Source organism: Brassica napus, chromosome C8 (assembly GCF_020379485.1).
Source record: "Brassica napus cultivar Da-Ae chromosome C8, Da-Ae, whole genome shotgun sequence".
Lineage (NCBI taxonomy): Eukaryota > Viridiplantae > Streptophyta > Magnoliopsida > Brassicales > Brassicaceae > Brassica > Brassica napus.
Window position 1 is genome coordinate 5,718,477 of NC_063451.1, and position 15,055 is coordinate 5,733,531.

The 15,055-nt window shown below is 43.3% G+C and overlaps 1 protein-coding gene across 1 annotated transcript; it reads left to right on the forward strand.

Moving 5' to 3' along the window:
• Window positions 1–1,830: 1,830 nt before the first annotated feature.
• Window positions 1,831–3,362, forward strand: LOC106453512. The gene is made up of 2 exons (XM_013895755.2): window positions 1,831–3,114; window positions 3,168–3,362. The coding sequence occupies exons 1-2, from the start codon at window positions 1,831–1,833 to the stop codon at window positions 3,360–3,362; spliced, it is 1,479 nt and encodes a 492-aa protein (XP_013751209.2).
• The last annotated feature ends 11,693 nt before the right edge of the window (window positions 3,363–15,055 follow it).

Consider the following 15,055-nt stretch of genomic DNA (forward strand, 5'->3'; position numbering starts at 1 on the left):
AGGTTCTTTTTTAGACAGGTTATGAGTTCTGTCCTCAAAGGTTCGCGGAGATTAGAGCTGATCTCGACGCATCGTTCCGGAGATGCTTCGTCGAGACAGACTGTGACCACAGGTTCGCAAGTTGGTTTGCATTTTTCCTCTAGGGCCGTGATGTTACGGGACTGCTAGAAGAGTTCAGCCGAATCTCGACTTCGCGAATCCTGGTCGGAGACCTTTTTCTCCGTTTTTCTTGGAAGTGTCTCGAGGTCTAGTCTTTTTCGTTTTTGTTCTGCGGCGTAACACAGCTATGATACTCTTGGGTTTCCCCATATTACCTCGACTCCGTTAGGGGTTGGAAACTTGAGGCAAGGATGGTATGTTGATGGGATGGCACGCATGGTGTTCAACCATGGCGTTCCCATGATAACGTTGTAAGATGCGGGATGGTCAACGACTAGAAACTCTGTGATTCTTGTCACGGTTCCGGCTTTGACTGCGAGATTAATCGACCAGTAGGCCATGGTCGTTTCTCCCGAAAGTCCCAGTAGCGGGCTAGGGTATTTCACGATTTCGGATTTATCGATCCCCATTTTCTCGAGGGTATCTTTGAAGATGATATCGGCCGAACTTCCGGTGTCGATTAGCACCCTAGCGACGTCGATATCTCGGATAGTCAGTTCGATAACAAGGAGATCGTTTCGAGGTTTGGCTCGATCGACCGTTGCTCCCCCCTTGAACGAGATGACGTTCGCGCACGTTGAGTCTTGCATATCGTTCCTGATCGTTGAGTGGCTTTTGCGGGTTAGATTGATCTGTACCCCCCCCCCCCCTCCTTCTAGCGCCAAACTGTGGGAACCGAAATTCGCACTGTCGATTTCCGTTTAAATTAGGAAAGTAGGAGAACCCTAGTTTCCCAGAAGTCCCGGATATCTACTAATACCATACGCCAAGCAATCAGAACACGAAACGAGAACAGTAATAAAATAAGAAATCGAAAAAGAGAGCAAGATAGTTCTTATTCCGAATCTGCGTTTGAGCGTTTACAACAAGGTAAGTGTCTGGGCTACGAGAGCTGTCGGCGAGATTCCTAGTTCTAAAACCCTAAGACGGCAAAAACCTAATTGAGTCGCAGCTCGAATAACAAAAATGGAAAATTGCCTAAAATCGCTCTAAGTGCTAAGTTTGTTGTGTCTCCAATTCCTCCCCTTATGCCTCTCGCCTAGGACTCCTTATATACTGGCTCCAAGGTCGGTTTACGCTTTTCTCCTTCTGCCCTTAAGCCGCCATAGCATAAAAATGGAGATATTCCATTTTTTCCGATCTTCGTAATTATCTTCAAAATTTCGTATTTATCCGCGGAAACTTGACATTTATCTTTCCGCGCGAACCAAGCGTAAACCATCATGCGGCTTACGGGCTGTTGGTTAAGAAATCGTAAGTTGGGCCTTGAGTCATGTCTTAGGTCCCTTTGGGCCGTTTTCTGACTCGAAGCGTTTATTACGACTTCTTTCGATAAAGAATGAACTTTCCGCGGTTTTTACGGTAAAGTTTGATCAATAACTTAGAATGGCGGGGAACGTGAAATGGGTTCGCTACGGTCTTCGGGAGATAGCATCGAAGGGTAGACGAGAATGCATGGACTAATGTCGTGTCGAAGAAGGTTTCTACGTTTTCTTCTTCGGGGATTTGGACGTTAACTTCGTCGCAACCGTTTTCGACCCCAACAGAGGTGTTAACCTGAGCTACAAGACCACACCCGACACGGCGAGTGAAGGAAATTTTGTCACTAGGAGCCCCGAAGATGCTAGACGCCTTATCAAAAATGTAGCAACGGGAAAATCCTATGAAAAGATGGATGAAGAAATAGGAAATTCGATAAATTCAAAGGATAATTCTGAATTGGAAGAGATCAAGAATTCCCTCAATTCACTCCACTCTTTTCTTCAGAATCAACACCGATCTGATATAGCCCAAGTCAAAGATGATGCCTTGTCTGATATGGAAAATCAATTAGAAGAAGAGACAAACTATTCAGACCCCTTTCCCGTGTTTAACATAGATAGTTTCACTCAAGCCTATGACATTGCTGTGAAATCACGCACTGGAAAGGAAAAGTTCAATATCCGACAAGCACTCACTGGCAACCGTAAAGCAAAGTCAAATTTTTACGGAAAAATAAATATGGTTTACGGAAAGTTAATGGAGAAAGCAGATTCTTTGGGTGAACTTATCCGAAAATTAAAAAGTCAAGTAGCTGAAATTGCGACAGCCATCAAAAGCGAAAGAGGACGTCTTCCCGGGAGAAATGATTTAAACCCGAGACGTCAAGTCAGTGCCGTAATGTTGCATAGCGGAAAACGTCTCGCAACAAACATGAAGAGCAACACCGAAATTGGCAATTCTGCCAATGCTGATGAAACAGGCAAGAGCGATTCTCAGCCTATACTTCTTGATGACCCTGACCCAAAACCTTCTCGCGAAAATGGGAAGTCTACCGCTGAGATTAATAAGGAAAAAACTATAGACTTAGAAGTAGAAGAAGATTCGGAAATTGAGGCCGAAATCGATCGACAGTATGGCACCCACGTCGATCGACCAGTGGATCCTGTCGTCGATCAACATCCGAGTAACCCTATCGATCGACGTCCCACTCGGCCCGGACCAACGATTGAGGGAGTCTATAGAACCCTACCCCCTTATCCTCCAAAAACGCAGACTAAGAAATCATTAGAATATGCGATCTGCGAGAAAGCATTGGATAAAATTACTGTGGAGATGTCCCTTAGTGACGCTATGAAAATAGCACCTTCGATAAAGAAGTATGTGAAGGATATGACGTCTCCAAATTATCCAACAGCTGAACATAGCGTGATGATGGTGTCAGAGGAAGTAAGCGCCATGATTCAAGGAGAAACTCCAGCTAAGAGACGTGATCCTGATATTTTCGTCCTAGATTGCAATATACATAACACGCGCTTTCCTCGATCACTATGTGATCTTGGCTCTAGCGTAAATCTTATGCCTTACTCCGTTGCAGTAACCTTGGCATATAACGACTTTATGACAACTCCGATAACCTTGGTTCTAGCTGATCGATCTATCAGGGTACCTGAAGGAATACTCGAAGATGTTCCCGTAAAAATTAATAATTGTTTCGTGCCTACGGATTTTGTTGTGTTAAAATACAGACAGGAACCAAAAGACAACCAAAAGACCCCCTCATTCTGGGGCGGCCATTCCTAGCTACAGCTGGAGCGATCATTGATGTGAAACAAGGACGGATAAATTTGAACATCGGGGACATCTCGATGATCTTTGATATGGAAAAGCTAATCAAGCAACCCTTGATAGATGACCAAGCCTTTATGTGGAAGAATTTCTGAGCTGGAAAAGGAATCTTTCATAGACATGTGCTCAGACGACCCCTTAGAAAACGCTCTTACCCATGTAGAAAGGGAGATTTTCAGTATAGATAACAGAACAGACGATTACGTGCGACTGATGGATGCAAGTATCGAGGTTACAAACATCGAAGAAGATGATGACTCAGACATTATCGCCGATCGACACCTCATAGAGGCCGTCGATCGACAACCATACTCATTATCAAATTGGTCTAAAGATAAAGCATCAAAAGTTGAATTAAAACCCCTCCCCAGTGGTCTTAAATATGCATTCTCTATGACCAATCCTATCCTGTTATTGTCAATGCTAATCTCACTAGCGGAGAACTTTCGTTATTATTAAATAAACTACGGAAGTACAGGAAAGCAATCGGGTATTCTCTCGATGATATTCCTGGTATTTCTCCTGATCTCTGCATGCACCGCTACTAGGAAAGATCACTTTCCCCTGCCCTTTATTGATCAAATGCTGGAGCGTTTAGCCAATCACCAGTATTATTGTTTTCTTGATGGATATTCCGGATTCTTTCAAATTCCCATACATCCGGACGATCAAGAAAAGACAACCTTTACATGCCCCTATGGAACGTTTGGGTATCGCAGAATGCCATTTGGTCTTTGTAATGCTCCCTCCACCTTCCAACGTTGCATGATGTCAATCTTTACAGATATGATCGAGGACTTTATGGAAGTCTTTATGGATGACTTTTCAGTCTACGGATCAAACGTTAAGAGTTGCCTCGATAATTTATGCAAGGTATTGGAAAGATGCGAAGAAAAGAACCTTGTCCTAAATTGGGAAAAATGTCATTTTATGGTTAACGATGGCATCATATTAGGACATAGGGTTTCCGCCGCTGGTATAGAGGTAGATAGAGCTTAAATCCAGGTGATGACCTGTCTACCAGCACCCAAAAATGTAAAAGACGTGCGAAGTTTTCTCGGACACGCCGGATTTTATAGGAGGTTTATACGAAATTTTAGTAAAATCGCTAGAACTTTAAATAACCTCTTGTGCAAGGAAGTAAAGTTTGACTTTACCCCAGAATGCATGGAAGCTTTCGATGATTTAAAAAAATCCCTTATAACTACCTCCGTCGTTCAAGCCCCCGACTGGAATCTCCCTTTCGAGATCATATGTGATGCGAGTGATTTTGCGATAGGAGCAGTTTTGGGCCAAAGGAAAGATAAAAAGCTGCATGCCATCTACTATGCTAGTCGTACGCTTGATGAAGCGCAACGGAATTATGCAACAACAGAAAAAGAACTACTCGCCGTAGTTTATGCATTTGAAAAATTCCATCAATATTTAATTGGCACACATGTGATAGTTCACACTGACCACGCTGCCATTAAATATTTGATGCAGTAGAAAGATGCAAAACCTCGACTCATACGCTGGATTTTACTACTCCAAGAGTTTGATATTGAAATTAAAGATAAACGAGGAGTAGATAATGGAGTCGCTGACAATCTCCCTCGAATCAGTATAGAAGATAACGTCCCAATAGACGATTTCTTCCCAACATAGAACGTTGCACACATAGGTTCGTAGGTCAAATATCTCTCCCTTCCGATGAGACATCGATCGATGCGAAGGAAAACATATCGATCAATTTAAGTAGTGATACATCGATCGATAACGACAATATCGCAACACCTCAAATCCCTTGTAACCACATTCACAGCACCTCATCTATAAAAATAAATATTGACATAACGGTCAACGTTGCGGGTGATAATATAAATCTCACACCCAATGAAGAAACGCAACGTGAGGTGCACGCAATTGGTAGAAACTCACAAGATCGACCCTGGTATGCTGATATAGTCAACTATTTGGCAGCCGAAGTCGATCCTGAAGAACTCAAGGGATATATGAGGAAGAAATTCTCCAGAGACGTTAGAAGATATCATTAGGATGAACCATACCTCTACAGGCATTGCTCTGATAGGATATACAGACGATGCGTATCCGACGCTGAAATCCTGGACATTATATACCAATGTCATGGATCTGACTATGCAGGACATTTCGCCACCTACAAAACGGTTTCGAAAATCCTTCAAGCAGGATTCTGGTGGCCAACGACTTTTCGCGATGTCCATGCATTTATAACACAATGTGACAGATGCCAAAGACGAGGAAAAATCAGCAAAAGACACGAAATGGAACAAAAGTTCATTCTGGAAGTAGAAGTCTTTGATTGCTGGGGGATAGATTTCATGAGTCTTTTCCCATCCTCATACGGAAACAAGTATATACTAGTCGTTGTAGACTACGTAACCAAATGGGTTGAAGCAATAGCTTCCCCAACTAATGACGCATCTGTTGTTATTAAGCTTTTTTAAAGCATCATCTTTCCACGGTTTGGAGTTCCTAGAATAGTCATCAGTGATGGTGGAACCCATTTGATCAATAAGGTCTATGACGGATTGCTTAAAAAGAACGGTGTTCAGCATAGAGTAGCTACTCCCTACCACCCACAAACCAGTGGACAGGTAGAAGTCTCTAATCGGCAAATCAAAGAAATTCTAGAGAAAACTGTGGGAATTTCCAGAAGGGATTGGTCTAGGAAACTAGACAATGCACTTTGGGCCTACAGGACCGCCTATAAGACACCGTTGGGAACAACACCATTCCACCTCCTTTATGGCAAATACTGTCATTTACCAGCTGAACTGGAGCATAAAGCAGCTTAGGCTACCAAACTTCTAAATTTTGATATAAAGCCTGCTGCTGAAAGGAGACTCATCCAGCTTAACGAGTTTGATGAAATCAGACATTTAGCCTATGAGAATTCAAAACTATATAAAGAAAGGACTAAAGCGTACCACGATAGGAAGATCTTATCCCGACACTTTGAACCAGATGATCAAGTCCTTCTTTATAACTCTCGGCTAACGTTATTTCCTGGAAAGCTTAGATCTCGTTGGTCCGGACCATTCATAATAACTGATGTAAAACCCTCCGGAGCCATAACTCTAAAAAGCGATAAAGGGGGCGAGTTTACAGTGAACAGTCAACGAGTGAAACATTATTGGGCAAAATCGCCAGCGAATCAGCCCATTATTCTAAGAACCCCTGATAACTAGTTTATTCAGGAAGTCGAGCTAAAGACTTTAAATTTAAGCGCTGAATGGGAGGCAACCCATTTTCTAATATATATATATATATATATATATATATATATTTTATTTTCTCGTAATTTTATTTATATCTATATTTATATCTTGCTATTAGTAAAATATTAGGAGTAATAGAAATTAGGAGTAGTTTATTTGGAGAAATATCGATCGATGTAGCTGTTCTGCTACCGATCGATGCAGACATATCGAGGGTTAACCTCATTTAACTCAACATCCGCCTCTTTCTCCTCTCATTCGCAAAACCCTAACGAAATCAAAACCTCTCTTTTCTCTCTCGATTCTTGACGGATTTCTTCCGTTTCTCGCCCTAATCCACTCGATTTCTCATTCTCTATCTGTTTAGTTTATTCACTCACCCGATCTACAAGGTTTGACTTTGAAATTCTCTTTTATTGGGAATTTTTAGAGTTGAGCTTTGAGATGAACTAGAACTTATGATTAGTCGTGAATTTGGGATGGTTTTGAAGTTTCTAACGATTATCTAGTGTTAGGATTGTGAATCTTGTGCTATTGATACCTTGAAAGTACGATTTGGACTTGAGTGATTTTTGCAGGTTTCGCGTTTCGACATCCATCGACGCGAATTCTATAGCATCGATCGATATCCTTATTATCGACTAACCCTTAATGACATATATCGATCGATGTGTCACATACTTCATCGATCGATATCAAAATATATCGATAACACTATCTCACTCCTACTCTCTTTTCTGTTTGTTTTTAGATGAACTTAGACGCAGCCGCAGAGAGACGTGAGAGGAAGATGAAGAGGAGATTCGACGAAGCTAGAACCTCCGTATAGCACCGCGGACCTTGGCCTCGTGACGACAAAACACCCATCGATACAGTCGAGGAGTTCGCTGACCCGAAGAAAGCGGTCAACAGCAAGGAGTGCATCAATCGCGTACTCAAAAACGAGTGGGACGACTATGACAGCTTGTTCTACAATGCTTGGCTTGGCGTCTCTATCGAGCCCACACGGTTCATCTACCCATACATCTTACGGAAGCAACAGATCGAGACAGACATCGAAGAGATGATCACGTAGCTCGGACTTGGCACCATGGCCACTCGCGCTTACGATCTCCACGTCGACTTGGTCAGACAATTTATGGCCACAGTTGAGTTCACCTACAGCACATCGAGGGTGAGGGTAGCAGGAGATGGTACACTGACCTTCTTCGCCAGGGGGGGTTCGATACATGATCTCCATCCCCGAGCTCTGCCGCATCTACGGTTTCGATGAGACTGAAACCCAGAGAAAGCTCCCACCCTTCCTAGGCCTCAACAGTTTCTGTGAGATAATAGGCAGGAGAGCGTGGGACTCCAATTCCGCCACACAGACAGATATCCGTCACCCTACCCTCCGGTACTTTCTACGGGCTCTTGCAAACACGTTGGTTTGCAAGATGGAGCCCAACAAGGTGAGGATACAGGAGCTTACACTACTCTTTTGTGGAGTAAACGGCTTGGTGGACCTGACTCATCTCGATGAGGCCAACGACGTAGTGACTCCAAACCTTGGAGCCACTTTTGCTGCGCACTTGGTGGAATTGAAGAAAAAGCCCTTCATGGGCAAAGGCAGGAAGAAGGAGACGGTTGGGAGTTTGCTGACACCGATCTTTGAGTATCTAGGCATCCGCCAAGACCCGAGCACAGCCGACCGCTCCCACCACTTCTTGGACGAGCCACACCTGATGAACTCAGGTTGGCTCAAGGAGGAACTTCTCTGGAGTTTCAGGATCGAGAACCAGCACCGCCTACTACAGATGCCGAACAGGATGATCACAGACTTCGATTACAGTGTCGAGAGACTCTGGTTCATGCTCGACGCCCAGCTACTCCGCGATCTTCCAGCCATCCCGCGCAGACCTACCAGAGTGCGTCGAGCCAGAGCTACACAGGGACCACCATAGGCACCTCTTCCTGACTTCCCGAACATACCAGACATCCCTATGCGCGATCAGGGAGACTTTCAGAGGGTAGTTGTGGATGCTCTTCGTGCCATATGGGCTAGAGTATCTTGCACGAGCAGGAGGACCATCAGAGCTCACTCACCAGCAGCAGCAAGACGTTCTAGGCAGCGCAGAGATCCCTCGTCCAAGAGCGACGTTGAGACCAGAGAGGACACCGACTAGTCCTCCCATTTCTATCTCTTTCCCTTATGAACTTGTTTGTCTATTTTTCGAACTTGTAGGATTTATATTTTAGACATATCTATGCTTTATGTTTGAGACTGTTTACTTATTTCTTATGTTTGGAGTGTCTAACAGAGCTACCCACACTGACAGATCACACGAGTTAGATTCCAGACATGATGCAGAATCTTCTGTTATGTGCCATCGATTGACACGGAGTGGATGGTATCGATCGATGTGCGGGACAGATAGGTACGACACCTTGCTCTAACATCTAACTTTGCTTCTCACCGCCTTTGGACACTTTACACCAAGACGGTGTAATTTTAGTCTGGGGGAGGTAGTACTAACACCATCTTCTTGAGTTTTGTCAAAATCTTTTCAAAAATAATTTTATTTAGTCAAGAAGGGGACTATGAACTTATGATTTTTACTTGAATGTCTAACCACTTTTTAGCACCATTCTAGATTTACTGATTGCAGATAGTAATAAAGATGCTAAAGTGGATCAACTTGTCAACTATACACACTTGCCTAGCTTGTTTGAAAGAACCAAAGCTAACGTCCAACACTAACCTGACACTACTGCTTGTCTTGGGGCTTGGTATACATGGGATCGGATTCTTCAGACAAAACTGGAAGGTAAACCCTTATGTAGATTTATATATCACATTTTCTCTCTCTATTTCGACCTTAGAGTAGTTATTTAGTTATCTAAAAAAAAAAAAAAAAATTTATTATTTAAATAGGACTTAGGATTTAGTTAGGTGGAATCCGAACAGGAATTGGTGGCTACAACCATTAAAGCTTGCTTCACAAGGATTCCAACAAAAAGAATTCGAACGGGACTTGGAGGCAGCAATCTTCAAGGCTCGCTTCACAAAGAATTCTTGGATATATGTCAAAAAGAAGTGAACAGGACTTGGTGGCAACCACCATTAAGTCTTGATTCATGGAAGTCTGTCCAATCTTGGTCAATGATCTTGCAATATAAGCAGACTTTGACTCAAGAGAGAAATTAGAGAGAGAGAAATTAGGAACTAACTTTTACCTGAAAATCCAGAAACTTGTTTGAGATCCTTGCCTCCTATGATCGATACTCCCAAGGTAAAGCATGCACTTTGTTTTTATGCTAAGAAATGAGGTTAGTCAAGGGGAATATCAGATAAGATTTGCTGAGTTCTGGCTAGATAAGTTTGGTTGCTAAGCTAGGATATTACATAATGTGCTTTTTGATTAGGACCTTTTAGATGTGGATTGCAATATTGTAGAGGTGATGACTTCTATGTTTTAAATATGTGAGTCCCTGATGTTTTCAAACCTCTTTCAGAGAGACTGTCCGTTTGTTTTGCTTGAGGACAAGCAAAAGGATAAGCCCGGGGGAGTTGATATACCATGAATTTCACCCATTTTTAGTCATGGTATCTTAGTGTTTTAAGATCTATTTACTATGTTTTAGGGTCTTTTCAAAGCAATTACAGGTTCAGTTACTTGATAGAAGGAAATGATGCTTTTGGGACGCTTTGGAGTACTTTTACGGGTACAGCATCGATCGACGCTTGAAGGCAATATCGATCGACCAGAGCCAGTTAAAATCGATCGACAACCGTTGAGCACCATCGATCGATGTTGGATCACCCGAGGATTAATCACGAGATTAGAAGATTTCATTTCCTAAAAATTTATTAATTGCAACCTAAGCCCTTAGCCGCCGGTGAGGCTATATTTACTAGCGTTTTGTATCATTTTAGAGGAGACTGGCCTAAAGACCTAGCTTGGAGAAGAAGCATTTTTGGCTACTTTGAGGAGAGCTTAGGATTGGAGAGATAGATCTGAGACTGCATAATAGAGAAGATCTTGAACTCTTTTATTTCTATTACTCTTACTTTCTGTGTTTAATATTTCATTTGAGTTTTATTCAAACCATCATGACTTTGTCTCTCATGAATATGTCAGAGTAAACCCAATTGTTAGATTTAGGTTTCTCATAAAGGTTGAAATATGTGCTGCTAAATTAGACTATTAAAAAGGTGTTTTGATAGTTCTTTCATGCGTGTTGAACTTAATGCTAAAATTAGGATTGATCACCCTCATTTTAGATCTTAGGATTAATTGAGATAACCAACCGTTACCTTCAATACCTGAAATAGCCAGCGTGATCTAACTGACTAGATAACAACGAGAGTTGGTCTAGAAGGTTAGGGAACAGATTCAAACCCGCTCGCAAAGCTTGCTAGAAGAACTGTCGATCGACGCGACTATCGTTGTGTCGATCGATTGTTTGAAAGGTGTATCGAACGATGTGCATAAAGTCACATCGATCGACTCTTTCTCGAGATCAATAGAAGACAGTTGAGATCCGAGATCTAGTAAAGAAAACCTATCTGGTTCACCATTGTTTGAGTTCATAAACCTTCAAACCCTTTAGTCTAAACTAAGTTACATGCTTATCATACCTGAGAATTTGCCTAAGTCTAGCTGTCTTCCATCCTTAAAACAACTTCATTTTAAACCGCCGAACAATTACCTTGTTCGACTCGTCATTTACTGCTTTTAAACAAATAAACCTCTTGGTCTATCTTTATTTCTAATCCCTTAGATCTGTTGAGTAATCCTAGAGTCCTTGTGAATTCGATCCCTAAGTACTACATCTGAACCTCTTATTTGAGAGAGTAATTCACTTCTTAGGGTAATTTGAGTGATATCAACCCTGAAAACAGAAAGGTTAGTTTATCTAGTTATTTGGACATAATAGACGGATTGGAAGATGGATGCAATGCAAGATCTTTGTATGGACGACCTGGACCAGGGAAGTAACATGGACCAGAGAGTGGATTAGGTTGAAACAAACGTGCAGCACTCTCTTGGAGGTAAGTGTTATCCCTTGGTGGCCGTTCAAAACAAGTGAGCATATGTGGTGTTCATGTTGATTTAAGGAAGACACTACATGGCTAATACGAGTGAGCTTGTGATCAGATGGATCAGCTTGGACTTGGTATAAGTCAAGGTAGGATTCCTTAGATCAAGTTGAATGGAATGGACCAATTCCAAGAAGAATTGGAAACACGATGTTAAGTATCTTAGTATGATGAGGTTTGAGGTATATTATAAACACTCTTGTGAATGGTATGGGACGTTCACAGAAGTGTGACGCTTTGGAGAATGGTATGGGATGTTTTCCAAATGTGTGATCAAACCGAGATCCTAATCATCTAGGTACTTAATGATCGGTGGTGTGGAAACACACGTACTTTTCGATACTGGAGCTACACATGGTTTTGTGCGTCCAGGGAGGATCGGAAAAGGGAATGTTCCGGGTTGGAACCTTGGAATGGTCCTGACAAAGTGAGTACGGCCGGAGGGCAGATTATGAACTCACTAGGTCTGGTTAAGGACATCCCAGTGATGATCCTGGACAGGTCGATGCCTGTGGATCTGATTGTCGTCGCCCTAAAGAATCATGAGGTGATCTTAGGTATGGACTGGCTTGGAAAGAATCGGGCAACTCTTGACTGTCACCGTGGAAGGGTGCAGTTTGAGAATGAGTTTGGACCCCCGATCAGGTTCCAAGATATTAAGCCGACCTCTTGTTGTTTAGTGGTTTCAGCAATCCAGGGGAAAGGATGCTTGGAAATGGTTGTGAGGCCTTCTTGGCTACCATTTACACTAATGAGGTCATAGGGGGTGGTGACCCGGATGGGATACCGTTGGTTCAGGAGTTCAAGGTTGTGTTTCGAGCGCTACAGGGTGTGCCCCCTGGCAGGGCTGACCCGTTCATGATCGAACTCGAACCTGGAACGGCCCCAATGTCCAAAAGTCTGTAACGTATGGCACCAGCCGAAATGGCTGAGTAAAGAAGCAACTTGAGGAGTTGCTTGATAAGGGTTTCATACGCCCTAGTGTATTGCCTTGGGGAGCACCAGTTCTTTTTGTGAAACAGAAAGATGGTAGCTTCAGGCTATGTATTGATTGAGACGGTTGAGTCCCTAAGTGGACCAGAACCATAATATGATCAAGTCCGGTAAGGGACGAGGATCAGGACACGACCTACTCGGAGATGGACCTATGAGAATGCACGGTCGAGTCCCTGAGTGGACCATGACTGGAATATGATCACGTCCTAAATGGACCAGGATCAAAATATGACAAAGTCCAGTGATGGACAGAAGTAAAGTTGAGGCGGTTTAGTCTTGTAGAGACTAAGATCGCAATATGGCCAAGCTGGAAAAGGTTGTGGCTGGTTAAGGAATGATGCAATAATATGTGGCTGGAATTATAAACCTTAGTGTCCGGGAAGGACTTAAAGAAACAGAACAATGTGTTAGGACTCATGGTAGAGTTAGCAGCCTAAAGATTGGGACATGTTCGCTAGGACTTGGCTGGTGCATCGAGTGGCTTGGAGATTGGTTGAATCTACTAAGACTTGAGTACGCAGTATGTTCCTAGGGACTGAATTTGATATAGTCATGGACTAAGATCCAAAAAAGAATAAAGTCTAGAGTAGACGACATTGTAAAGAAAGATACGGACTTGGTGTCTACTAAAACCGCACCTGGAGAGTTGGGTCAGTGACACAATTCATGTCTTTGTATGAGTGCTTGACAGAACCTCGACTGTGGTCGAAGTAGCCAAGTAAGGGTGCCATAAGCAAAACCAGATGGACCCCTTGATAAGATTTTGGGTTAAATCTCTATCAAGTGGGGGGGGGACTTGTATATATGATGATCAAGACGTGATCAGCGAGAAGGAACAAGGAGGGAGATGCAATGAATTGGTTAGAAAGAACCAAACGAGCATGCTCCATGTTCTGGATGCAAAGAGTTCGGTTGGAACATTTTTTCAATGAGACAAGATGTTAACACCACTGGATTCGAGGACGAATCCATCACAGGTGGGGGAGACTTGTCATGTCCCCGTTCCTGGAACTTGACATAGGGTCTAGGCGTTGCAACAGAAACGGGACTGCTTTGGTTCAGATCATGGGAATTGATCGTGAACAAGCTGTAATGAAGTGAAAGATCATAATGAATCATGTGAAAACTAAGTCTAGGTCTGTAAATGGACCAAGGGACTTAGAAGGATTGAATAAGATGAAGGAAGCTAGCTGGACGCAGTGTATGACAGCTAGGAGATGCAAGGAACAAGCTCAACCGGCTGGACGAAGCTCGGTTGGAGCTCAAGTAGAGTGTGTTAGCTCCACACTCACTGGTCAGCTCACACTATCTGAACTACTAGCTGAATCAGCTGGGTCAGCTTGGAATCAGCTCAATTCAGCTGGACTGAGTGTTCAAGTCTTGGGCAGTTGGGCCGGGTCCAGACAGTGACCGGGCCATGTGGACGACCCATGTGTACCGATGGGCCGGTGGGCTCTTGTGGTTGGACCATGGGCGTGGGCAATCATTTTGGGCTTGTTTTGGACATGTCCAGGGGTGGTTTGGAAGGCCCAGGACGTGAATTTAAAATGGGAAGAAACCGCCAAGAGGCGGTTACGGGCGGTCGAGAAAAGGGGTAATTGCTCCTTTTGGGCTTATTGATTGGTAACTGCCTCTCAGGCGGTTATGGGAAGTTAATGATCGACTTCTTCTTCATTTTTGGGGTTTTTCTGTGGAAAATATCATTCTGAGACAGAGAAAAAAGAGAGAGGTGGTCGGATTCAACAATCCAAGACCGAGATGCATTCAAAGGCAGTAAAGAGGCAGTTTTGAGAGTAATCAAGAGGGGAGTTGAGAACGACTCTTTAATGAGTTTTGATTGTTGTTTGCCACGCCATGTGCTTCCTCTACATCCATACAACACACTCAAATATCCAGGAGAGAAGATAGGAGACCGGATCACACTTCCAATGGCTGAGACAGTCTTGAAGGCAGATGTGTGTGGAGAAGCAGGTTCATGGGCAACAAAGGGGGGAGTGATGCACGACCTTTGGGTGGGTTTTTATCATTTATGAACACGCCCTAGGCTTCCTCTACACCTTGGGAACACACGCAAATGGTTAGGAGAGAAGGGAGTAGGCCGAACTTCACTCTCCATAGCCAAGGCAGCCTTGTAGGAGGATGCAGTACAGAAGCTGGTTTCATGGAAGTTCCATGGAAGGGATGATGGGTGAGAACCATGAATGGATCTTATCAATACTGGAGGTATGTGATAAGACCTGATGGAGGTGCGCTGTGGAGGATAATGATCGCCCTTGATAAGGTAACAGGTGTGGACTGCGGACCATCGGACATAGCCGTATGGGCCGACCTGTTCCTGCAGTTGCACCTTACTCTGTTTAATGATTATTCTTCATATTATTTCTTTTGTTTATGATTGAGACTGATGATAAGAAATGGAGGCACTGAACCATGGCCTTGGCCGGTTCAGGAAGTGGATGTCTTTGGC

Coding starts and splice junctions, on each gene's coding strand:
- LOC106453512 (XM_013895755.2), top strand. CDS start 1,831: ATGGATGAAGAAATAGGAAATTCGATAAATTCAAAGGATAATTCTGAA. Junction 3,115..3,167: donor GAATACTCGAAGATGTTCCC/GTAAAAATTAAT, acceptor GTTAAAATACAG/ACAGGAACCAAAAGACAACC.